The 25,835-nt window shown below is 44.3% G+C and overlaps 2 protein-coding genes across 16 annotated transcripts in view; both read left to right on the top strand.

The window, feature by feature from the left end:
* The window catches only part of NR1H3 (nuclear receptor subfamily 1 group H member 3), a 30,431-nt gene extending 20,010 nt beyond the window's left edge, over positions 1–10,421 (top strand). For 6 of the 7 annotated variants that reach the window (XM_054827723.1, XM_054827726.1, XM_054827722.1 and 3 more), the window contains 7 exons: positions 1,123–1,389; positions 4,304–4,512; positions 4,759–4,938; positions 5,379–5,478; positions 7,006–7,119; positions 7,961–8,055; positions 8,448–10,421. In XM_054827723.1, coding sequence (XP_054683698.1) covers positions 1,123–1,389; positions 4,304–4,512; positions 4,759–4,938; positions 5,379–5,478; positions 7,006–7,119; positions 7,961–8,055; positions 8,448–8,594 — 1,112 coding nt within the window. In that variant the 3' untranslated portion in view covers positions 8,595–10,421. Of the gene's footprint in view, positions 1–1,122; positions 1,390–4,303; positions 4,513–4,758; positions 4,939–5,378; positions 5,495–6,224; positions 6,982–7,005; positions 7,120–7,960; positions 8,056–8,447 lie in introns of those variants that run through there. The other variant, XM_054827728.1, reaches the window with a different exon arrangement.
* A 2,314-nt stretch (positions 10,422–12,735) lies between these two features.
* Positions 12,736–25,835, top strand: part of MADD (MAP kinase activating death domain) — a 74,073-nt gene continuing 60,973 nt past the window's right edge. For 7 of the 9 annotated variants that reach the window (XM_054826323.1, XM_054826321.1, XM_054826317.1 and 4 more), the window contains exon 1: positions 12,736–12,823. The gene's annotated coding sequence lies outside the window, so the exon portion shown is untranslated. Of the gene's footprint in view, positions 12,824–12,868; positions 12,996–23,581; positions 23,623–25,835 lie in introns of those variants that run through there. The other 2 variants (XM_054826313.1, XM_054826315.1) reach the window with 2 other exon arrangements.

Here is a 25,835-nt window from a genome sequence, read left to right as displayed (position 1 = left end):
AAGAATCTATAATATCTGACGTGCAGAAAAATACTTGCACTATCAGCTGTGCAGAAGGACATACAAGATGCAAAATGGCTAGAACTAAATGGAATGAAGAGAGATGGCTAATAGGGAGGGAATACACAAATAACATCAGTAAGCATTTAGCTGGAATGCTTAAGGTGAGATGCATTGGAGTAGACTGAAGATGCTTTCAGAACGCACAGCCAGTGACAAGATTAAGATCCATCAGAATGACGTAGGAAGAACTGGGAGCTGCTGCGCAAGACCGTCTGAAGTGTGGGGCAATAGTTGAAGGCCTGGTGTGTCAGATGGAATAACGAGGTTTAGTCAATGTACTGTCAGTATGAAGGTGCTTCATTTTTAGCAGTGGGGAGTACTCTTCTTGAAGAAGAAATGATGCCTTCAGGGTTCCAAAGGTTCACAGAGCTTGTGCAGTGTGCTGTTTGCCTGCTTATTGCCCCTAACTCCATGAAGTTGCTGTTTTCTGTCTTGACAGTTTCCCTAAGTGTTCCGGTTACAGGGATTGCCTACTCAGTCTGCTTTCTGTAGGGTCACAGTTAAAGCATTGGTTTTCTGTGACTGTTTGACTGCTAAACCATTTTCTATTATCCTTGTGTGTGAGTATGGCAGAGAATAGAAGTAAGAGAACTGGAGGCTAATTCTAAAGAAAATTACTTTCTGCACAGTTTTGGATTTCAGCTCAACTTTTTTGCAGCTCTTTCTCACATTGGTAACTTAACTGTCACTCCTGCTGATGGAAAGTGCAGAAGAACATCTGGCCTGAGCGTGTTTTAGCTCTCTTACCCTATTTTAGAGAGGAACAAGCATGAAGCTATACCTGCTTATATAGTTGAGGTGAAACTGTTTGGATTATGTCGGTAGTTGGTTTGTTGCAGAAGATACGCTTGCCCAGGAGGGCAGTCTGTGAAATCAGAGACTTGATCTTTTCATCCATGTGTTTGGGAGATAGTGGGTTTAAGTGAGAATATTGGTTGTTGTAAGGAGTGGGGCAGTCAGCTGCAAACACCATGCTTCCCTCATGTGTGTGGGTTTTCTTTTCTTTTCCTTTTTTCTTTTTTTTTTTCCCCTTTTCCTCGGTACTGTTCATTTCGGTAGAAAATCCCCCCCTGAAGCGGAAGAAGGGCCCAGCCCCTAAGATGCTGGGAAATGAAGTGTGCAGCGTGTGTGGGGACAAGGCCTCCGGCTTCCACTACAACGTGCTGAGCTGTGAAGGCTGCAAGGGCTTCTTCCGCCGAAGCGTCATCAAGGGTGCACAGTACGTCTGCAAGAATGGCGGCAAGTGTGAGATGGACATGTACATGCGTCGCAAGTGTCAGGAGTGCCGGCTGCGCAAGTGCCAGGAGGCAGGCATGCGGGAGCAGTGTGAGTGCGGGCAGTGGTGCTGGCGGGAGCACCGTGGCGTGGGGGCGAACTGGGGGCCGATGGGTGTAATGAAGGGGGCAGTGTGAGTGTTTGGGGTTCACATGTGAGCCATGCAGGCTGCCTGTGGGATGTGTGTGGGAAATTGCTGAGAGCTTAGCAGGGATCGCGTGGAGAGGTGAGGCTCGTAGTGAACACCACCGCTGTGCTGAGAGCCTCAGCCCTATTGCGTTCCTCAAACACACTTATTTTCTAAGAACTTGTGGAATACAACAGCAGATGAAAGACTCGCAACTAAGATTTATGTGTTCTTCAGTATGCTGTCAACCGTATCAGTAAACTTAGGCTTTTGTCTGTCTTGTGATCAGGACTGCAAGGTTGGTCACCGTGCTCCTTGAACAACAGGCATTTTCCTTTGACTCCTACTGTGAGCTTGACAGAGGTCAAGGGCAGCACCACAGTACTGTAGCTGTGTTTGTGCAGACCTGATCTCGTTGCTCCCTTTAGCGAACTCTGCTACTTTTCTCACATGAGCCATAAGGCTGCTGCTTCTGAATATTCAATAATATTCCTGCTCACATATCAGGACAGCCCTCCTCTGCCAAGGCATCGGGGTTTTATCCCTTTGCTGGCCAAGACTGACCAAATGAATGCTCAGTTACCATTAAATTTGTGTGAAGTCTCCTTTTCTGACATCCAGCACCCAGAGCAGTGAGGTACAGGGAGTATTTTGGAAACATCTTATAAAAATACTTCTGTAAAAAGTAAGTCCCGCTGAGCTGCACCAAGGAAACATGCTGTTCAGTTTTTTCAACATGAAACACAGCACACCTAACATATGTAATCGGCATCCTTGTCACACTGGTTTGTATCAGCATTACATATGCTGTCTTTGCTCCATTTCTGCCGGCTCCTGAGAGCTACAAAACAGATGTATTTGAATAGCTGTGTAGCAAGGCTACCTGTCCACCTTGCTACTTTTCTGTTGCAGGTAGAGAGAGCCTCAGTGTGTTTCTGCATTTACTCATTGTCTTATGTTGAAGACAGCTCAGGAAAATTAGGCCAAAAGGAATCTCTGGATTATCAAGTGTTCGGCAATTCTTGTCGACACTGTAATCCCCACTGCAAATTTGCCTTGTTAATCTTGACAGAAACTGAAGGCTTTTTCCTCCAGCTGTTTCACTTGGAAAGTCATTCCAGAACTTCCTCTACTAATTGTTGGAAACATTCTTCTAATTCCCAGACTGAAGTTATTCACGGCCAGTTTGTTGTTCTTAAGCCAATGTGAACTATGAGGTTAAATAGTTCCTTCATGGCAAACCGAGTAACTTAGATCACTTTGAATTTTAACATGGTGTAGAAGCTTGCACATAGGCAGATTTCAAGATTCAGTAATAACTGGTAACTTGTTACTTGGCTATAAATTCTTTGTGCATCTAAGTCCCAAGATGAGGGACTGTAATCGCTTCGATCAATTACTTCCCTTATTAAACTAACACTATAACTGGCATTCTCTAATCTAACAGATGCCCCTTAATTTGGTAATTCTATTGAATGTCTTTGCTGTTAGAACTGTCATTTTTGTGCATGTGTGTACCTGTGCGTGCATGCTCCCTGTTGGAAGTCAGGCATAAAGGTGACTCTCAGCCTGAATATGCTGCGTTCTTCATCTTTCCCTCCAATCCTGTGGACTGTCCATTTCAGAATGCTCTCTCACGGTAGCTCTCCAGTTGTTGTCTTCGTGTTTAACATGATTCTTTTGAGAAGTGCAAGTATATACTTGTTCAGTCCTGAGGCCTGCCTTCCTGTGTCGTAGCCATGTTTTCTTGTTATCTGTGCATAAAAAATGTCCAAAGAATCTAAGAGCACTTTTTGACTTTGCAAACAAGATTTAAGCTTTATTTTTTTTAATCTTTGTTCCTGAAGATACAGTTTCTCTTCCAATCAGTCCTTTTTCTGCTTTTTGTTTGTTCATCACTAACACACAGGATCATTCTCTTGAATGAAATCCTTGAATCCAGGTATGTCTGGTAGTTCCATTTTTTGAGTGCAGCTTGCAGATAGTTTTTGCAGCTTTGACTTAAAGAAACAACAAACCTCCCCTACATACAAGTCAGTGAATTCTTCAGTTAGCTACAGGCCGTTAACAGGTTTTTGTATTTAAATTAGCTAATGAGCAGTTGGTCTAATAAGAGTTTTCACAACACGTGCCTCTGAGTTGTAAGGAACCTCTGAGTTGTTTTATTCCTTACAACGTTACATCTGAATGGCGTATCCTTTGACTTCAAGACTGAAGAAGACTTTTAGCCCTGCTCCTGAAGGACTTGTGCTCCTCAGTATGTTTTATGCAAAGCTATTCTTTCATTATTCATCTTGCGGTATGTTACTACTCTGTAGTCTGCTGTGAATGGGCTTTGTAGGGAATTGTCCTTTCACTCTCGAACTCCAGTACTGACTCTGACCTCTCATGAAGAAGATGAAATGACACAAGCTGTTAATTTAGCAATATCAGAAAAAGACACAACAGCAGGATAATATAAAATACAATGGACACACCATGGCATGTGAAGAGAGCACCTGTTGGAATCTGTTATAATGTGACATTTTGGGGAATTGCTCAGTGACGAAAGTCTTTGTTGCCTTTCTGAGATCCGCAGGGCATCACGAAGGGAGCTTCTGTCCTTTGTGAACACTTTGCCTTTCTTTTAATCATACTGTCATGCAATGGAACAACTTAAAGTGCGGAAAAGAGGGAGAAACAAATGATAAGTATCACTGTCTACTGCCTGTGTTGTATACACTGACATACCAGATACAGACAGCTGTGATCTCTGCCTCTGCAGCATGTTACCCTGTGTTTAGTGTGGTTTCCAGTGTGCTCCTGTGTCAGACTGATCTCTGGCTATTCCTGCTTTAGATGTTCTGTCTGAAGAACAGATCCGACTGAAGAAACTAAAGAAGCAGGAAGACGATCAGGCTCGGACAGTCGTGGTGCATCCAAACCCTCCAAATCCTCCAAGCCCTTCCCACAAGCTGACGCCTGAACAGTTGAGCATGATAAAAAAGCTTGTGGCTGCTCAGCAGCAGTGCAACCAGCGCTCATTCACAGACAGGCTCAAAGTGACGGTAAAAACTCTATTGGTGTACCCAAAATAAACAAAAGGAAACTTTGGGGAGTTGGTATTGTCAGTAAATTATTGGAGAACAGAGATACTTTAGGTATTGCATCTGTGGGCTAACAATCTGTAAAAAATAGCAAAGGATGATGTTCCAATGTGTCTCATTTTCTTTCTCTGTTCACTTCATCTTCTCATCTTTCTGCCCTGGCTCCATCTTTCACGTACATACGCTGTCTCTTCCCATTTCCTGCAGCCGTGGCCCCAAGTTCCCGACCCTAACAACCGTGAAGCAAGGCAGCAGCGTTTTGCTCACTTTACAGAACTTGCAATTATCTCTGTGCAAGAGATTGTGGACTTTGCCAAGCAACTACCTGGCTTCCTGGAGCTCACCAGGGAAGATCAGATCGCTTTATTGAAGACGTCTACCATAGAGGTAAGAGTTTGGCTCCACCATAATACATAGTAGCAGAGATGAAAGAATTTGGAGTACCCACCTGGAGAACTGGTTCCATCCCTTTTTTTGGGATGGCAGGCTGAAGGCCCTCAGCTATGGGACCATTACTGCAGTGCCAGGCTATACTGGCAAAGGGCCATGAAGTAGAATGAGGCAGGAGCCTTGGTGTAGGGGTAAGCAGGTATTTCCACCTTCCCAGAAGCAGGCACTGCAAAGGATGCAGGAGAATTTACCATGGGATTTTTAAGCACTCTTGAGGGGAAACTGCTTGGAGAGTTTTTGTTTGTGGTGGTTTTTTGTTTGATTTTGTTTGTTCCTCCCCCCTTCTCCCCCCCCCGATACTCTAACGCTCAGCAAATAATTGATGTTGTAATGTTCTTTCCTGTTTTCAAATCAAGTATATTTATTTCTGGTTTCAGGTGATGTTGTTGGAGACATCTCGGCGCTACAATCCAGAGATTGAGAGCATCACCTTTCTTAAGGACCTGAGCTATAATCGAGATGACTTCGCCAAAGCAGGTGGTGCATTAGACAGGTGTTTTTTCCTTCCCTGTGTCTTGTGTTCTTTCCTCTTTTCCTTTTTAATGTGGGCTGCTGGAAATAGTATGTGGGGCCTTAAAGCTGAAGTCAGGTGAGAGGTTTTAGAACAGGATGAGACCAATAGCCCCACAAGCCTTTTTTTTTGCTTTTAACATGTGATACTACCTCAGCTCATGTCTTTTTTTTAGGTGTGAACTTGCTTTGCAAAATTTGGTCTCTTAGAGCATGAAAATCTTGCTGTAAGAGTGCACGTAGGGCTAGCAGCTGGTGTGAACTTCCTTGCTGGTAGAGATCTGATGTGGACATGTGGTCTCAGAGCCAGATCAGATCACAACAAACGAAACTCTGGCCGCCTCTCCTTTGCAAGTATATCACTTGCTAATCTAGATGCATGTTTTGAGTGATGACGTTAGTGTGATTACATTTCGGTTGATACGAAGTTTATACTCTGCACTGAAGGTCCCTGCAGAGTGCTTTAGCCCATGTCATCAGCTCTGTATATGATCATCTGTGGTGATGTGATTTCTGAAGTCTATTTTTCCAGGAGCAATGAGCATCTGTAATTTCAGATGAAGTAACAGGAAGTGTGTACCTTCAGCATTTCTGAAAATAAGACTTTGTCTGTCCTTCATGTGATTTCTTTGATTCCTTGGGTAGCTATTTAACCATTTATACTTGAGATGGCTTGTATATACAACTTTTCTCTTTGACGCTCTTCCTGTTAGCCTTTTCAGACTGTTAGGAAGGCAAAAAGCAGGCAGCCAGAAAGACTCCCTCCATCTTGTTCATCCTTCTCTGATGCGGTTGTACTGCAGGAAATTAGAAACTCGGATGCTGTTTTGGGGGAAAGGCCTAAAGTCTTCAGCATGATTGTATAGCACATGGCACCAAGACCTGATTTGACAGCGGCTTCTGTATGTTATAACAGTAAATACCAGTGCATTTCTGCCTGACTGCATTTATCAAAGGAGGTGATTGGAAGCCTAAGTCAGACTCTGCCTCAGCTTTCCTAGCTCTTTAAGCTAAAGGAAATGGCATAGTTCAGACTTCTTGGAACTATACATTTTCAGCTCAGACGGACTTCAGATGAGTCTTGAGCATGGGATTAAAGCTCTCTTTGAAAGCAAGAGGGCTGCTGGGTTTGAAGGAAGTGATGGTGTGAGAGTGGAAAGTATAGATGTTGTACTTGTGGGCTTCTGACTTTCTGACAGACTTATCTGATGTCGTGTTCCTTTAGCTATTGCCTATTAATGTGCTGTGGGGCATTTAAGGCTCTAAGAAAACCCAGAAATAGCGTCATTTTACAGTTAGAGCCCGACTCCTCAGCCACTGTTGTTGGTGCTCACTAGTAGTGGTGGCATGTAAAGGGAACATAATGTAAGGGGTTTTTCCCTGCCTGCCTCCCCACTCCCTGGTGTACTGCAGTGGGTTTCTGGCAGCTTATTCCATGGGAGGGAGGGAGGGAGAGTGTCATTGCCTCACCCAGTTCTCTTCTGTTTGTTGCAGGTCTGCAGTTTGAGTTCATTAACCCCATCTTTGAGTTCTCAAAGGGAATGAATGAGCTACAGCTCAATGATGCTGAATATGCACTTTTAATTGCCATCAACATTTTCTCTGCAGGTAAAAAGCCAGGTAGATCTGAAGAGCTGCAGCAGTGAGTCAGAGGGCAAAGAAAGTAGGGTTAATGAAGGTCACAAGCTGAAGAGTAATAGAGGGTGTATAAGGTCTAGTGATAAAGAGAGTGTGTTAATACTTCTGCTTAGGGTATTCATTCGATTCTGAATTTTCTAGTGCTGCCTCCAGAGGAAATCAGATTCCCCCCTGATGGAAAAGTGTATAGAAAAATCAGCCAATATTTATCTTCCTCATTTATGAATTGTTGTTTTACTGTCCCTTTAATGGCCTTGGCACGTCTCTGATGTGATGCAGGTCACAGGGCATGAGTGACATCTACTGGTCAAGGAAAGATACTCTGGATGCGAGATCAGGGTTGCTCTGGGCCAGGAAAGGGCTTTGCAAAGAAGCCCCCTCTACTCTTTGCTTCTATTTTCTCTCTTTTGACCTGAAAGATTAATTACCTACCCCCCCGCCCCGTTTTCTAACTGGCTCAGCTGCTGGAGAGACTTTCCCGTTCCCTCCTGAATGGGCAGCTTCTCGTCTTCACTGGGACAGGAATGTGAGACCAAATACACTTACATAGTGCTGTTCGGTCTCTCTAACCTTCCATCTCTACAGGAGCCAGATCTGACTCCCAATATGCAGTAGACATGACTGAGAGAGAACAGTTATGGAAAACTGACATAGCTGCTGCAGTCATGGATGACTCTCCCAGCTGTGCTGGCTGAATGCAAGATGAGGTTTTGGGGAGAGACCGTACTGAGGGACTGGGGTTAGGCAGGGATGTTGGATCCACTGAAGCTGTCTGTGGCAACCTGCTTACTTCCAACCTGCTTTTTGGCAGACCGACCGAATGTGCAGGACCAGTCCCTGGTGGAGAGGCTCCAGCACACCTACGTGGAAGCCCTTCATTCTTACATTTGCATCAACAGACCAAATGTAAGTGCCTGACCAGAACATCCCCAGCGATGCTGTAAACAGATTTTGTGTTTATGCAGGCACAGTTCCTGCGCTACTGTAAGAGGTCTCTTGCTGCCTGTACTGTCGTGCTCTTCCCTTCTGTGGCTGTGTGGGAGCAGCTGTAAATGCAGGATTTGTGAGCTGTCACAGCCTGCTGTCCTGTATCATGTTCCGTAGTTTAGCTAGCAGGGAAAGTTTGGAGTTTGGGACATTTGTGTTCCTCCACATTGCCACCTCCTGGAGAATGCTGGTTTTAGAGGAAGTCAGGGTTGTGGTTACAATGCATCTTCTGGTGTGGTAATTTTTTTTTTTTTTTAAACAAAGTTTTAGTGTGAATTTACTAACAGCTGCCTTTTTGCCTGACTCTGCAGGACCGCCTGATGTTTCCACGGATGTTAATGAAGCTGGTCAGTCTTCGGACACTAAGTAGTGTCCACTCCGAACAGGTGTTTGCCCTTCGGCTGCAGGACAAGAAACTCCCTCCCCTGCTCTCAGAAATCTGGGATGTGCATGAGTGACTGCATGCTCCCAGGGCACTGACATGCTGACATAATGCCATCTCCCAGCCTTTGCTAACGAGAAGCCAGCCTCCCCTCTCCAAAGCACTGAACTCTGGGCTAGGCAGTGCAGGGAGTGATGAGCCTGAGGTTTCAATGTTGTCATGAGACTATGCAGGAGGCAGCTGGGGTAGATCAGATGGGGGGTTGGTTTCAGTGTAGTGCCCATACCCCAAAGGAATAACGTGAAACATCCGAAACAGTAGAAATGAAGACCTTCCCCACACACACATACACCTCTTTCTTCAGAGTCTTTTCTCTTCTCTAAGCATGCCCTGAGGGTTTGCCCATTGATACTCTCCTCTCTTGTTGATTATGAAAATAAATTTGCAGGAACTTGCCAAACCCTCTCTCTATTGAGAGTAACCCAGCTCAAAAGGCTTCTGCAGGGTCCCCAGTGTACCTGGATCTGAGGAGCTCAGGGAAGTCAATGTGGATGTTCTAGGGGTTTCACTGGGTTTCCTATAAATAAAATCTCTTGTATGTGCTGCCCTTTACAACGATTCCAAGAGAAGTAGCTGTTATTTCTTTATTATGAGACTTCATCTCTACAGCTGCCCTTTCATTCTGGCCCTCCTTTGGAGAAAGGATTCCTCTAATGTGTAATGCCCTTTGTCTAACAGGGAGGCCCTCTGGGTAGGGAACATTTGTACATCAGAAAGATGTCAGGCATAAAGTAGTGGATTTTTTAATGTAATACACCGCAGTTTTCTCTCATGATGGTTCTCAGCCAGTTCACTTACCTTTGATTTGCTAACAGCTGGAAAACTTTAGTTCAAAACAGATCAAGACATAGTTTTTATCTTTAGGGGTGGAATAGAAGAAAGATAGGTGGGAAGGACTGGTACCTAGGCTAGGTAGGTGTGGTGGAAGAATCTCAAAAACTTCCAAGAATTTGGAGCATGTGGCATGTGTTCCAAGGTGGGTGTGAAGATGTATCTGCCAGGGAGAGAGGACACACTGCATTTAGTGAAATATGTGGGCATTGCGTAAGCTATGGGCTGCACAACTCTCAGATCATGGGCTGCAGGAATATTGTGTATAACCAGATCCACTTGCGTCTTCTTCCTTTTGCCAAAGTCTTTCCAAGGTACTTCCTCAAGGTTTTAGTGATGGTCATGGGATATGGAGGTCCCCCCTGTATGAGGAGTGCCAACTGCTCTAGAAGGACACTTGGGTCTTGTATCCTTGCTTCACTTTGGGCACTGAGAGATCCACACTGGATTTATGCCCCAAGTTCTTAAGTATCCACATCGATAAGTATTCTAGGATTTACAGCAATATTTTGTCTGACAGAAGAAAAATATACTGTTGTAAAACATGTTCCTTATTTTCCAAGAAACAACGTCTTATGGCTGATCTCAGAGATGTAACCTTAAGTATCCTGGTAGCTTGGTCTCATGAGTCTTCTCTGTCATAGGGGTCTATGTTTGCTTGCCCGGTGAGCATCCCAAGAGCCTAGGTTCACATGGCTCGGTTTTTTGTTTGTTTGTTTTTTGGTTGGTTGTTTTGGGTTTTTTGTTTTTGTTTTTTTTTTTTTTTTTTGGCTGTGTATCTGAGCGCTATGCCCGTGGTGAGGGTATCGTGTCCATTTTGCACTTGAGGTTGGTCCCCTGCCACTGGCCTTCACTCTGCACCTTTGTAAAGCACTTGTAACAATCTGTAAAATAATCTGTTGTTTTTTATAACTCATTGCAATTGCAAAAATTCTTGTTTAAATCTGTATTTTTAACTAATCTGTTTGAGAAATGTTAATGTTTATATAAAAGAATAAAGCCTAATACAGGATTTTGACATTCTCTGATGTGCTGTCATTAGACTGGAGGAGAGTGGATTAAGGTCTTGGTGTAACAAGTTCAAAGCTGATAGAAAAGTGAGTATATGGGTTGGGAAGAAGCAAGAAGCAGTGAAAAAGAAATAGCAGTGCAACCCCAGGCAGTTTCTTTGGGCCTCTAGTATGAGATTTTTAGCTTGCTATGCACGTGACTGTGTGCTATAGCTGGCAAATAGGTGAAGTAGATTAAGTGCGTGTCAGGAAGACAATGAATTATCCATACATACCTCACCTTGATTTGTACAGCTATGTTCAGAATTTAAACCTTTTATTCCATATGCTCTACTTCATTTTCTGCATATCGTGGCTTGCCAAAATTGAAATAGGAGCCCAGTGTTCCCCTGGCCGTTGAGTGGATTTCAGCAGGATCCTAGCTGATACCTGGTATGACTACACTGGAAATGATCAGCATAGGAGAAGCACCAGGAATAGCTGTCCATGCGTGTTACCTTGAAGGGAAGGGTAGAAGGGGGAAACAGAGCTGTCCAGCATGAGCTGCTTCCTAAGCATTTGACGATCCCCTGCCACAACAGGAAAGGAAAGCAAAGCAATTGTCAATTCAGCAAGGCTCGGCACCATGGGTTATTCTGCTGAAGCCTCTCAGAGTGTAAAATTTAAATTGGAAACTACTAAACCAGCAGAAGAGGGAATAGGAATCGGCTTATAGGAGACTGCAGCAGGGAATGAGGTGGGGAGTAATGAGCAGAGCTTGAGAGCTCAAGCCAGCCCTGGGTGGATTAGAGCGCGGCTGGGCCCTACTCCAAGGAGTTACTAAAGAATGGGGCTGTCAACAGTCAGAAAAGGCAGTGGCAATGAAGCTGCAGCTTCATTTTTTTAGCTTCACTTTCTTCATTTTGAGCTGCATCTCATTAATTTGAAGAGAAAAACTGCATGTAAATTTGAGGAATTTTCAAGGTACAACCCATAATGTTGCTGTTGATGGCAATGGTGAAAACGGTGATTTTTTTTTTTCCTTGGCTCTTGCTTCTCCATCCTTGTTCATTATTATGAAATCAAGTGTAAGTTCCTTGTTTGCATATTCATTCTCATTTTTTTAAAGAGCAAACGTGTACATAATTAGTTTTCAGTTTTATAGCAGCTTCCCTGGTTAGCTGAGGGACCTCAAGTAAGCAGGTGTGGGGGAAGAACTTCCCATGAGATTAGTGGCCCTTCCTGCTTTTATATTTGCAAAATGCTACCTAGGCTTGAGACTAAATCTCTTAAGTCTCCGTACCCTCTCGGTTTCAAATTAATTTTGCTAACTTGGCCACTGGAGAAATCATGGGGTGCTTGAGCTAAGCTCTCAGGAGGTGTGCCCTGTTGGCTGCACCTTTATGCAACAGCTGTGTTTGCTCACAATCTATTCAGATCGGAGGGGGGGGAGCAAAAAAAGATGGGTGTGCTTCTGAAATCCCAATTCCCTGACAATAGAGCATAGCTGTGGAATATCAAATCGAGTATTTCACCATTTTGCACCAATTTTTTTTAAACTATTGGGATACTTGTAGTTTTGGTTGCATTTTGGGTTTATTTTAGTAATTTTGGTTTTGTTAATAAATGGATTGGGTTGTGCAGTGTACTGGTTTATAGGAGCTTGGAAGGAATTGAAAAAAAAAAAGCTGTGTATCAAGCTTTTAATAACCAAATTCTCTTGTAATCTTATGAAGCCAGTAGCAAATCAGCAAGTAAATAGCTCAATACGTACAGGGTGAAAGTACACAGCACTGCATCTCCTTGTTGTAGCGCTTCCTTGTCCATGTGGCTCTCGCTGGCTCTGAGGCTTCACCTGCTGCGTGCCAGGATGAGGTGTGAAAGCAGTAACGCGGCGCTGCGTGCGCCAGAGGCGTTAGGATCGTAGAATCCAGGTTATCTTCACCGACCCTGGGCTGGACGCCACCTCATCAGGAGACCTGTGTCCGTGCAGTTTTTTCCCCTCCCTGCCATCTTGCCTTCACCCTGCCGGCTGCCCCTCACCGTCCCCGGGTGCCAGCTGAGGGCAGCGGCGGCGGGGAGGCCGGGGCTCCGCGCTGCGGCCTCACGTGTTCCGCCGGCCCAAGCCCCGACGCGTGACCGAGGCGCCCGTTAGGGCGGCGGGGCCGGGCCGGGCGCGAGCTGCTCCCCGCGGGCCCCGCAGCGCCCCCCTCAGACGGGGGAGCGGCAGCGCGAGCCGGCTGCAGCGCCCCCCTGCGGGAGGCTGGTGAGGTGGCTCCCCCCTGCCGTCGGTGAGAGTGGTTCGCTCCGCTCCTCCCTCCTTCCCTCCCTGCGGGTGGCGGTGGCGCGTTCCGCTCCTGGCGCTCGATGCGGAACTGGCCGGGCGGCGCAGAGCGGCCGGGGGGCGGTGGCGGCGGCGGGGCAGGTAAGCGGGACGGCCCGGCCGGGCGCAGGGGCGGGTGCCTGTGCGGGCCGGCAAGCAGGCGGAGCGGTGCGTGTGTTGCATGCACACGTCAAAAGCGGGGAGCCTGCCCCAGCGCCGCTGCGCGTGGATCGGTCAGGGGAGTGTGGAGCCCGGCCGGCCGGCGCTGCCTAAGGTGATCCGCATCCGGACAGCTGGCGGTAGGGCCCCCCCCCCCCCCGCCCCGCGCCCCTGGCTTTGCCGCAGCTGCCCGGCTGGGCGCTGTGGTGGTGCTCGGGTACGGCGAGCCTTTCCGCAAGGTCACCTTAGGAGGGGGCAGAGGTGGTGGCCCGCCGCTCCAGGGAGCGGGGCCGGCCGAGTGCTGCTCCATCCTCCCGGGGGTCCGGCGGGCGCCCCGGGGGTGCGCGGGGCCGCTCGCTTCCATGACGCGCTGTGCGGCGCGGCCGCTCTGGGCCGTCGCCGCGGGGCTTTGCTGGCAGCCGGTCGGTGGCGGAGCGATCCCGGGGCGGGAACGGGCAGCAGCCCCTGGGGGGTCGCTTGCGGGTTTCCAGCGGAGCGGGGGACAGCGGGGCGCCGGGGCTGGCCAGCCCTGGAAATGGCGGTGTGGCCGGCCGGGGAGGGGGCTCGGCCGGCGGCGGGTGTGAGGGTGCGGGGCCCGCCGCCTTCCCGCACAGCGGGGCGCCCGGCGGGCAGGGCCGGACCCGGGCCTCCCTGCGGGTTTCCCTCGCTCCCTGCCGGGAAGAAGCGGGCAGAACAGTTAGGGCAGGTAAAGGGAGACGCAGGACGGACTGATCCCCTTTGAAGAGGCTAGGGGTGTCAAGGGATTGCTGCAGTAACGTGACGGGAAAGGTGCTTTTACTCCTTGGTTTGTAAACAGCAGATCCTGTTACTCCCCAAGACAATAGAATAGGAAATCCACTTTATACTAGGCAGTTTCTTATGAAGTAACCTATAAATCAAGAGCATTTTCCCCTTAGAAATGGTTGTCACCACCTTGCTGTGTTGCTCACTTTTATCCTCAGGCGGAGGAGGGGAAGAAAGCTTGGTCTGCGTTACTGTTTGTGTGGAGTCACGATAAAGAAGTGCTTAGAGAAATGATAAGCCTCAGAGGAAACTGATTTGTTGCCTGGCTTTCTTCTCTCCCTTTTTTTCACCAGCTCGCCCATATACCAGTCTGTTTTCAGACATACACAAAATAACATACGTTATAAATTCGCAGCCCCATGGAGATGGGGTAGAACTGTGAATCTGTGCTTTCCCTGGGCAAGCCAGCCATTTTGTCTACATTCAGTGCAACTCTGGGTCAGCATTTCTCTTGGTATGCTCTCAAGTGTCCTTGCTGTGCTCTTCGCAGCATCACTTATCTGCAAAAAGGATGTTAGTGGTAGACAGAAGCAAGGGGAGGGAAGATGTATTGTGGTGTCCTGAGGGTCACATAACCAAACCAAAGTCATCCAAATATAGGTTATTTGGGAAGTGTTTCCATTTTTGGACTTTATACTGCTTGAACCTGGGGAACTGTTTGGATGGGCACAAGAAGTACCTGCTGTTTTCAGCACTGATGAAAATCTGCAATCCTGAAACATCAGATAGAGCACCTCAGATGTCTAACATAGCTAAAATGCAATTTTTGCAGGATCTAATCTCTCTCTCGTAGCATGTTATGTAATACTGAACTGATCAATCATTCCAGCTATAAAGTAGTTCTTTTGCTTTACTGCTGTATTGTTAGAAAATGCATAGCTCTTGGACCCCATTTAATATACCCTGGAATTAATTATACACTCATTAAGCATCTTACCACATGTTTAATAAAATGCAAAATCATCAGCAAGGCTCTAGAACACTTTTGTTTGGAAAGTAATACAGCCTTGTCCGCACTAAAAGATCTTGTACATGCCTATCCAGTGGTATGCAGTTATATCACAAATCTGGACTTTTGTGTTTTTACCAAATTAACAACTTTCAAGCTGCAAGCCTCAGAGTCCTACTGCATTAGTTTCTGCACCATCATTACTTTTAAAACAGTTCTAGTTTTACTGGATGGGCAAAAAGGAAAATAACGGCCACACTGAAAGAATGTTTTCCACACAAAATGCGTAACATGGCCACGATATATTTTGATGATATGTGTGTTACATGCCAAAGCCATGAATGGTGGTGAACCAAAGGCTGTGTAGCAACTGGCAAAAAATAGGTCTTCTACTTTAAAGTTTTCATGGAAAAACGTAAATATTCTAGAGGGCAAACCTCCTCTTCAACCTTGATACTATTCTGTAATTCTTTTGAAAGCAGACAGGGTGTCCAACTTCAGTCTGTTTCAGAAGGATTTTGGAGATAAAGAAATAAAAGTTTTAAGGATCGTTAACAGTAAGTCTTGCCCGCCTAGCCAAAGTAGGTTTTTAGTTTTTAGAGCATCAGCATTGATGGCTTAGTAGAAATGGTAGAGGCATCAGGGCATCTCAAGTTGCACTTGTTTGTATCATCTTCCTAAATTAAATGTATGTTGGCTTTGATTTTATCTGGCTTGGGCTGAGGGGCATGGAGGCTCATCATTTATAGCTTTTTCCCTCTCGCCTCAAGCCATATCAAATATTCAAGTTACATATAGACAGGATATATTTGACATATGTCTGGAAAGATGTTCAGTCTGGTACATCTAATATCTTTTGTAATGAGTCAATGTGATTTATGAAAATTTATGGATTTAAATTAGTAAGTCACAAGTACTGCTGAATTCTGAGATAATAAATCTCCTCACAGTTTTTAATTTACAGCACTTGCGCTGATAGATTTTCTCTGATACTTCTTCCCAGATATGTTTGTTAGAGAAACTACTTTCTTTTTTGGGGAAAAAATACTGTTAGAGATTTAGTGCATGAGGGTGGATAACACATGATGTAGAATTTAGTGACTTGGCTGTCATATCACACTGTAGTTTTTTAACTAGGTGCGTAGTGCCATCGTGCTCACAAGATGAAAGTTGATATTTTTTGTTAAAACCAAGTACAGAGTTGAATGTTGCACTTGGTTTCCATTAGGAAGGAATGGGAAACAGGCAACACATATATTACAACCCAGATTAATTCCTGCAAATGTTCTTTTGCCCTATTGTGCCTGCATTTAAGATGTACTGCGTTAAATTTCCAGGCAGCCCCTTAGCAGAAAGGCTTTGACGTAGTTATTCGACGCACTAGTAGAAAATATAGAATGCAGCTACTGATTGGGGATTTGCAGCAATGAGGAAAGGATTTAGAAACAAGAATGAAAGAGCTTGATATGCAAGATTAATATCACTTACCCAGTTTAAACAATCTTCATCTATCTCAAAGTATAAATTTTCACGAAGGAAAAGCATCGTTGGTGACTTAATGTGTCACAAAGTGAAATAAAAATGAGCAGTGTGAGGCATCAATTAGAAGGGAATGTTTTTTAGTGGGATAATCTGTTAATCTGCGGAATAATTGTAATATTTCTTTTCATCCCAGAAGGGCTTGCTGCTTTTCTTTCTCTACCTCAAGAGCTGTGAAAAACTGTTATGATGACCTATGAGATTTGCTTTCTGTAACTGAGCCAGTATAATTCAGCTGGTCTTTGCTCTGTTGTCTGAGCTGGAAAATAATTTTAGAGTGATTAGATTCTCTGTCACTGGAGGCCTTTAAACCTGTCACGACCACATGAAAATTACTGTTGATGACTGAGAAACACGCTCCTGACTTGTCTCTTGGAACTACAATAACCAACTGAAGCCCCAAACCCAGCAAAACTCTGAAGAAATGACGCATGTACTGCCAGGAGCTCTAAAGTCTCTTTATATCGGAGAATTCCCAAATGGGGAGGCTGTGCCTTTTGGTGCCCAGAAACGACTGAATTGTGAGAGGTTGTGTTTACTTTTAATCACTGCTACTAGCAGGACCTTTGCAGGCTGGTCATCATATTGCCTTTTACATATCCTGTCATGTTTGTCAGATCTCTCCTTTTTGTTTTGTTTGTAACTAATTTCTAAACAGTTGTTCTAAGTGGTATTTGTAAGAACCAGGAAATTAACCTTGGTTTTTTACACAGGGGACAAAGATACCCAGATTGACAGTAATGTGTCTGATGACCTCCAGGAACTGTGTGTTATCTTATGAGCAGAGCAGCCTTTTTTTTTTTTTTTTTCCCCTTAATCTGTTCCTTTTCTTTGTCACATCTGTGAGTTCAGTGCCATGGTTGTGTTCTGCTTCCCTTTGTGTTCTAACTGAAGTTCCCACTGTCGGTATCAGATGTTTGATCGTCTTCTTGCCCATAGCTTTGACGCCAGCTTCTCTGGATCTCTGCTTGCCTGGGCATACTGTCCTTGCTCTGGAAAGGCCCTTGTGGCAGGAGATGAGGAGTTCTGCCTCTGCATCAGATAGCAGGATGAGAGGAGTGCTTTTTGTGAGAAAGATGATTAAGAATTAAAACTGGTATTCACCAAAATTGCTTCACCGAGCCGCTCTGCTGCTGTGTGTGTTTCCGCTTGATAGTGGTTAAGGCTGTGCTCTGCTGGAGCTAGGAGCCGGGCATGCTTGCACTTTCCTCTAGGCCACCTCGTTCCTGCCTTCTTTCTCTCGTTAGCCTTCAGACATATCCAGCAGGTGTTGTGCTTTCCCTCCCTCCTTCGCCATGGTGACTGCCGATGTCTAGTAGGTCCTCTCAGGACCCCTTGTTCTGTCACTCGCTGGTCCTAACAGTCGCTTGAGGCGGTTCCTATCCCTTCTTCACTCTGAGCTTGCTTCCCCCAATGTTTACGTCTGGGTGAGTCTGCCAAACGCGCGCTTCTCGAGTCCCAGAGCTTTAGCAGAGAAAAAATTTTCTCTTTGCTTTTCTTTCAGTTTTGACCAGCTGGTACTATGATTTATCACCAAAATTAATAGTAGGATTGGTCAAACCTGGAATTTCTGATCTTCCACAGTGTTGATGAAGAGAAGGGGAAGGCGTGTAGGGGGAAGGAATAACAAGGCGGGTGGCACACGTGGGCAGGGAGACAGGCTGTGTGTTTCTGAGATGAGGCAAAACAGATGTGAGGCTCTGAGTACCAGTTCTGTGGTGCTAACAACAGCCAAATAACTGGATTATTTCCAATACTTCTCTTTATTTTTCTGGTTCTCATTATCCTGAGCAATGTTTCAGTGTTTCCACGCTGGTTGTGAGTGTCCCCCTTTTCTGCCTTATAAATGGCTGGAATTTATTGCTGGGATCCCAGCGAGCCTGTCATTTGTCCCTGAGTGGCCCATCTCCAGGAGAGAGAGGTGAATGTACCTGTATTTGGTGGTGGTGGTCCCATGAGTGATGTCACCAGTTAAATGAGTAGGTGAATAGCTTGAAACCTATGTGAGAGGAGAAGCCACTAGTCCTTGGTGTGCTCCTTGCCGTTTGCCTGCGGTGTGTGTCTTCTGCCTGCCGTCCTCTTGTACAAGTCTCTTCTCCAAGCTCCTGGCTCCGCTGCTCACCATGTCTGGGGGAGGCACCGTGGCAAGGGAGAGCGCTGAATAATTTAGCAGTTGCAGCTGCATCCAGCAGTTCTCTCAATGTAAATGTCACATGCTTTGTTGTTTTCTTGTTAATTTTTTATGGCTGTACATTTGCAGTGTTTGGCTTTCGGAAAAAAACCTGCTGGTGCCCGCATTATGGGAACTGTGGCCTATTTCTCTATCAGGAACTGGGCAGAGGGCTGGGAATGGAAGCATCTCGTGTGCTGGGGTCTAGGCTGTGCTCAAAAGCAGCAAGAAAGTTTCTCAGCTCAAAACCTGAGCCAAAAGCAGTTCTGGTTTGGAAAAGAATATACTGCCATAATGGTTGCAGAAGGTGAGGCTAATGCAGTTTGGGGGTGTTCTGGAGGTTTTGAGGTTTTGGGTTGCTTCCCTTCCCACCCCTTCCAAAGTGTATGAGCAGCTGCTACTGGAATTTTGAGGATAGATGAAAAACTGAAGAGGTAGAAATAGACGAGAAGGCTCTTGTATTTTGTGATGGTGATGTTGCACAAGGAGGGGGAAAAAAGGACAGCCTTGAAAAGAGTGAAGGGCAGGGAGCCAAAGCTCCTGTGTTACTGTTCTCTCATGCAAATCTCTGGAGAGTATTTTTAAATAAAAGATGAATTTAAATTCGAACAGTGTAGAGCAGAACTGGCCAGGTTGACAGAGGGTTTTTATGCCGGAATTTAAGTTCTGTGAGAAATGGTGAGTGATGCTCTGTGTGCCCTGCTCTGTGAGGAGCTGCAGGGAGGATCATGAGAGGTGTTTCAGGCTGTAAAGGAAGGGAGGAGAATAAGGTCTTTAACCTAGATTGAAGTGTGTGAAATGAACTGGGGCTGAGGCTAAAGTCTGTCATCTCCTTCCTGTTAGCAAGTAGAGTACTGTGAAAGTGTATGCTTCTCCTGCATTAGTTTATTGTTGATGGTTTTCCCCAAGAGTGTATTAGAATAAAATGGATAACAGTATTTGCATACCGTTCTTTCTCACATGCTTATCTCTCATGGCTCATTCAAGGCCTGAGTCTTGATTTTTCTTTTTGTTTTGGGGTTTGTGTTTTTTTTTTTTTGTTTGGGTTTTTTTGTGGGTTTTTGTAAACAATTAGTAGATGGATGTCCCAGCTGCATGGTTTTCAAATATCTGCTGGTGGGTACAGCTGTGCTTCTGTGGGGCAGGTACTGCTGGGACCACTCCTTTGCATTTCTGCTGCCTGGCAGTGCCTGTTAGGATTGCACCTTTGCGTTGGCACACTTTGCACATCCTTTTTGTGCCAGACTGAAGGAGCAGCTGCAGTGGATGCTCATGGAAGCATCCTGCATGTACCTGGATAAGCAGATTTCATCAGCTGCCGTTGGTACTCACCTTTCTGTGACCAATGATGACTTCTGATATTTGTAGTATTCATGGATATGGAAAAACCTCACTGACTGGGAGGTGTTTAACGTTGCAGATGGTACACTGTCATCTAGCTTGGGGGCCCGCAGGTGCCAGGAGGGGTACATTTCAGCATTGGCTCCAGGCAGTCCTTGTGCCTGGGTGAAGCTTGTTTGTAGTGTGGGCAGTGCTGGGAGATTTGGTGGTGGAGCGGAGGGGGTGGAGCGCTGCAGTTGCTCTATAAATAGACCTGACAGGCTAAGATCTAGGGACTAAAGATTGGGTTGCTATGGAGATTGATCTGAATCAGATTACCTGTGGGTCTGTTTTCACAGCATGTGCATGTGTGGCAACTGCGTGGTCTTGCATGTACAGCAGGCTGTTTTAGCCAAGCATTTGGCTGAAGCAGGGGGGGAGAGAGGAGGCAACGCTGAAGGACCAGCATATGACAAGGACCGGGAAATCTGTCACTATAGCAACTGAGAACCTGAATCAGTCCAGCTTCACTCCGTGATGCTGCAAAACGGTTCCTGTCTGTGTGGCATGGTACTTCTGTTTGTGAACTAATTCTGGTCATGTTCAGTATATTAGTTGGCATCCCTGTCCATGCTACCTCCATTTTGCTCTAGAAAATGAATGTGGAGGCTAAAGATGTTTGGCTGTGTTTGTACTGTTTTCAGAAGGCAAAGAGATAATATCATTCTGTAGCAGGAAAGGAAGAAATATTTAAATTATTATCATTCTTCAGAAGAGCTTCCAAGGATGTCTTGTTTGTATTACCAAAAACTGTTTTCACAATTCATTCTCTAATTTTTTTTAATCTGATGTGGTCTGTCCTTTCCCTCGAGGTTTATGGATAGATGGAAACTGGAAACAGTTGGGATTCATCTGCTCTTCATCCCTCAGGAACTCTTACTGACTCAAGTGATGTGTGTGCTCCAGGGAGGATGCTTTTAGAATCTGCCTGCAGTCCTGTTCTCTACTGGGTGATTTCTTACGCTTGGAACTATCCCTCGGCATTTCACAGAACCACACCTATACTATATTATAGACTAACCATACTAGACAAATACGCCATTGTCTGGTTTAGGCATGCATGCAATGCTTTGAAAATGCCTCCCCCCCCTTTTTTTTTGTGCCAAAGTGCTAGTATCTTTTTAGGAGTCACAGCATTGGCATGCACTGCTGCCTTGCCAAGGTGGATGGTAAAACATAAAGCAGCTGCACCAGTATAGCAAGTCCATCCAGGTTTGACTTTAGAAATTGTTCCATGTTCTGTCTAGCTCTTCCATCAAGCTCTGGAGAAGGGGGGGGTGTTCTCAATTCATCTGTGCTGTCATCTCCATTTCGTGTGTTAGTAGAACCGCTATAGTATCTGGATAATAGGGATAATGAGCTTCCTAGAATGTTCCATATTTTTAAGTATAAAACTACTAGCAGTGTTTAATGTTAATATAGCTGTTAAGCAGAGAAAGTGTAAAATGGCTCATGTGAAATGAGGATTGCTTGTCTGCTTCTTCAGAAGCTTACAAGCACAAGTAGTATGTGCTATAGCAGAGAGAATCTGAAACACTCAGATGTAGTAGTAACCAAAATTTCAGTGGTAAAGATTCCATAAAGATTATTTAAATGTCTAAAGACAGGTCAAAGCTACCATAAATAGTTCATATTGTGCCTCAAACTGTGTTGATTCCAGTTCTGCAGTGAGTTAAGTGGAGTTCCTGGCCAGACAGGTGAGATTGGTTGTTCCTGAGGTACTTGCACCTATTTCTCATAGCTTAGCACATAGCTGTCTCAGTATACTCAAGGTGTGTAATGTGAGAAAAGGAAACATAAATCAACGAAAAAGTGGGCATTGAAACTTTTGGCTCTAAACTGAAAGCTGAAACAAACACAAATAGTCCAATTGGTAGGGATCTTGAGTTCATGGTAAACAATGCAGTAAGGTCAGGCATAGTGGCTATAGATCTGAACTGAGTACAGACTGTCTTGGCTAAAGAATAAATAAAAACTCAAGATGTTCCAAGGACATTTTAGAACTGAAAATTTAGTTTCTTTTGGACATGGCTGGAAATCTGGTCTTTTGCAAGGTGAACCAGTAAACCAGAATTCATGTGGCTTCTGTCTTGTAATTCTTGCTGTTTCTTTCATGTCTTCCTCTTTTCTCCCACTGTAAGCTCTTCGCTCAGTCAGTTAGTAAATTGAATTGTGTGACCCAGATTTATATTCTAAAGGTATCCATGCACTGGTGAACTGTGCAGTGTGATCCTTGTACCAGATAAAAGCTGGAGATAATGGAAGGAGAGGCCTCATTCTGATACCATCCTAAACTACAAAAGAGTTGCAAGGAAAGCAGGGCTTAACATCTGCCTGTTGGAAAATAACCTTCTGCTCTCTTCGTATCATTTTTTTCAAGCGATGATTTAAATGTCTGCTGACTATCATACAGTTGAGTGTAAGGCTGGCCTATCAAAGCTGGAAGCTTCTGTGTGAGGAAAATTACTGTAAGTGAGCTAAATTGAGTTAAGAGTTTGTTGCGTTCAAGTTATTCTTTGACTAAATGACTTTGTTCCTCTAGCTTTGTGTCTAGAAAGAAAAGACGCTTTTAAGAAGACTGAAGACTCTAAGGGGTAGATGAGACAGGGACACTGTACAATTCATGTCTCTCAGGACTAATGCTGGGTATCGGTCTGACACAGATGGCTCTAATCTGATAAAAAGTCTGCTGTATTTCTTTTACGCTACCATATCCGTTCTGTGGTGTGGTGCTTTTCATGAGTGTGTGTGTTTATATAGACTTTTATCCCTGGGAGGACTTTAAATTGCAGAATACCATGCAGATTGTCCTCTAAGCAATTGTGCTACAACCTAAACCGTGGGTGTTTGGGGAATTTTGAAATGTAGAGTAGTGCCAGTAATAGAAGTGTTGTTTTGAACACTTTTTTTGTCTTGAGTTACTGGTAGGCCGTGGGTTAGTGTTGGCTCTGGCCTTTGTCTTTGCGTCTAGGCTACTGTGCCAATTTCTACTAGTTTGTGAGTATTGCTGTCAGCTGCTACAGTACGTGGGTAGTGTTAGTTCTCACCAACCTGTTCACCATCCATATGAGTGCTTACTTAAGTTATGGTGTTCTCCAGTACGTGATATGTTTGTGCAGTATGTTTCTGTGGTGGCCTTCACTTTATTTTTCTCCTTTTCTTGAGTTGAAGTTTTTTCTTAAGTGCTGCTTAAGGATTCAGCCTTTAAAGGGCTGATTCCAAGATGTTTGCAAAGGGAAAGCACACTGCAGAAGACCTTTTCAGAAAAAGCAACCTAGAGTTAAAGCAGCTTGGGAGAGAGAAGGGGCCATTAATGTCAAAACCTGCACCATCTCGGAGTCAAAATAATCTCTCAGTTCAGGTCCAACTGCCAGCATGAATGAGGAGAAGTGGAAGTATCTCTCAATTGTTTGATCCTTTCACTTCTAATGTACTTATTCTGTAAAATACAGGAGCTAGAGGAAGGATGGTAGCAAATCTCTGAGAAAGAAACTACTTAACTCTTTATTGCCTGTAGAAAAGCTGTCATCTGTAGTTCTGTAATCATATTATGTTCAATCAAATTTTCCAGATTCCCTTAGCTGCTCGCTCCTGCCTTTTCTTTGTGCCTGCACAAGCATTTGTGTGGCCACTTGGTGAACCAATTCATAGAAATAACCTATGTAAAAACAAAAGTGGCAAGGGAGGAGAAGGGGAGGGTGCTAGTTTTAGTCTGTATCAGTTCCACAATCTGGTTCACCGTGTAACTGCATGAGCACTTCCACCAGCACAGAGGAGGGAATGACACTGGCCTGAAACCAAGCTTTTGGCAGATAGAAAGAGGCAGGACCGTAATGCCTGTTTGTGTTGGTTTATACAGATCATCAACTGTGGTGTCTGATTCCAACCAGGAGTAGGAAGGTGAGTTCCAGCAAATATTGATCTAATGCTCTTTAATTGCTGTCATCAACCATCTCTGAAGAATCAAGAGATTGAACAGGGGAAGACAAAAAACATAAACTTGGTTCTAATTCTTCTACCTCTTGTTCCAATCCAACAAAACCTCATCTTCCAAAAGAAAGCCTTTGTCCTCATGTCTTACTGTAACTATGGCCTTGTTAAGAATAAGTAACCAAGTAAAGGAGACTCTAGAATCCCCTGCAGAACATCTGCATCAGTCTAGTCTCCCCGTGTTGCGGTAGAAATCAGAAATCTTGGAAAGTGCTCAGACCTTTTTTAAAAAACCTGACAGAAATGTCGATGTATGGCATCGCTAGAATGCAACTTCAGCCATTCCAGGGACATTGGAAGCCCTGCATATGTTCCTTGTACTGGTCTGCTTGGAGACTCTTGAAAATATTATGGTTTTTATGGAGGTCTTCATATTGCATACCTCACTAGCACCTTTGCAGAACTGTGGGAAAGATGTGTAATGAACTGCAGTCACAAGAGATGTTCTCCAGGGTAAAGAATAGGAGAAAAACCACAGGTTATGGACAAGTTACTGAAAAGTAAGCTAAGGTGGTCGTCTTGTAGCCTGTCAGGTACTCTGTAGCCATTGCATATGTTTTTACTCCATTGTAAATGCAGTTTACTTTCTGCACCTTCACTGGAGGGTAGGATAGTCTCTGTTATAGAGGAAGAACATACATTTGGTTACCACTGAGTAGCAGAAGTTCCTCAAAGTCATGCTTCTAGGTTACCTCATGGTAACTTATTCCTGTGCCTATATCTGTAACTGAATAGCGAGTTCTTTAAAGAGTTCTGGGTAAAGCTATTTGGAAAGAAAACAGATAAAATAGTTCTTCATAGTGAACACAAAAAGATCCACTTGATCATCCCCACTTCAACTTGTTCCTCTCAAGTTTATCTACCCCAAGGTATTTGCAGAGTATGTTGGATCAAGAGCTGTTGCAGGACAGATTCTACAATGTTTTCAATGATATTGTTAAAATGAAGAAACAGGAGCTTTACTTCCTATGTCTGTATTTTCTCTGTTGTTCAGAGAATATAATTTATAAAAATATTGCTGCTCAGAGAAGGTAATTCATAGTGCTGCCACTTAGGAACCTACAGTAACTGTAATTGAGGATCTACTAAAGCCATGCCACAGAGTCTTACAAAATGTGGGAGTTTTGTGTGTGTGTGAGGGTTAATGTTTCTTTTAGTTTATTATTCCATAATCAATGCTTCCTGACTAGTATGCTTGTCCTTTTTTTGATCAATTGTATACATACTGTTTATGTGTGTTTGTGTTCTTACTGGTATTTGGAGGGCTAATGAATAAACTTCCCCAACTCTGTACCTGGAATATGAAAGACTGGCAAAAAAAGCAAGTATGTTGCTAGACTTTGAACGTGGTTGTGAGATGCTGACATTTACAGTGCTGTTAACTAACTTTTGGTTGTAAAGTAATGAGAGAAACATTACCTAATTTTGCTGAGATTTACAGGTTGTTAATAAGTCTGCTATACTTTTATACAAATAAAACGTAAACTTTATGCTGCAGAACTGAAAGATTTTAGTACAGTAATAATAATTCTCTGAATTCTGAGAGCCTTAGGATGTAAACATGAACTGAAATAGAAACCTTACTCTGAATGTGCCCCAAAAGGCAATTGGTTCAATTTTTTTAATATAAAATAACTTTATTTATGCCTTCATTGGGATGCTCAGTAGACTTGTAGTACAGTTTGAGCATCTCTCTATTTCAGAAAATTTCTGTTTTCAGATTGTTTTCAAATGTAGGTAAGGAACATTGTAATATGGAACTTGATTACTTTTTAAATTCTTCCCCCCCCCGCCTTTCATTAATTCAATGAAATATGAATGGTGAGATTGGAAAGAACAATTTTACACTTACTGAACTCTGGATGTCTATTAGTTATTGACAAATAGTAATGCTGCAGTGAAATACCAATTGTGCCAAGAGGATTTTTCTATTATAAAATGAGCAGAGAAAATAGCTGTAGTAGGAAGCATGGGTATTAGGAGTAAAGGGTGAAGATACATAAAATAAATGAAATTGAATAAAGTAAGTGAAAGAAATGGTGTGATTTACAAGAAAAACTTCTGTTATTGCAAACTGCACTGTGCACTTCTATATCTTCACAGGAAAAGTGTTAGAGATCACA

Source organism: Grus americana, chromosome 5 (assembly GCF_028858705.1).
Source record: "Grus americana isolate bGruAme1 chromosome 5, bGruAme1.mat, whole genome shotgun sequence".
NCBI classification, from domain to species: domain Eukaryota; kingdom Metazoa; phylum Chordata; class Aves; order Gruiformes; family Gruidae; genus Grus; species Grus americana.
The sequence above is the reverse complement of the archived record's forward strand: the minus strand, read 5'-3'. Positions and strand labels throughout refer to the sequence as shown.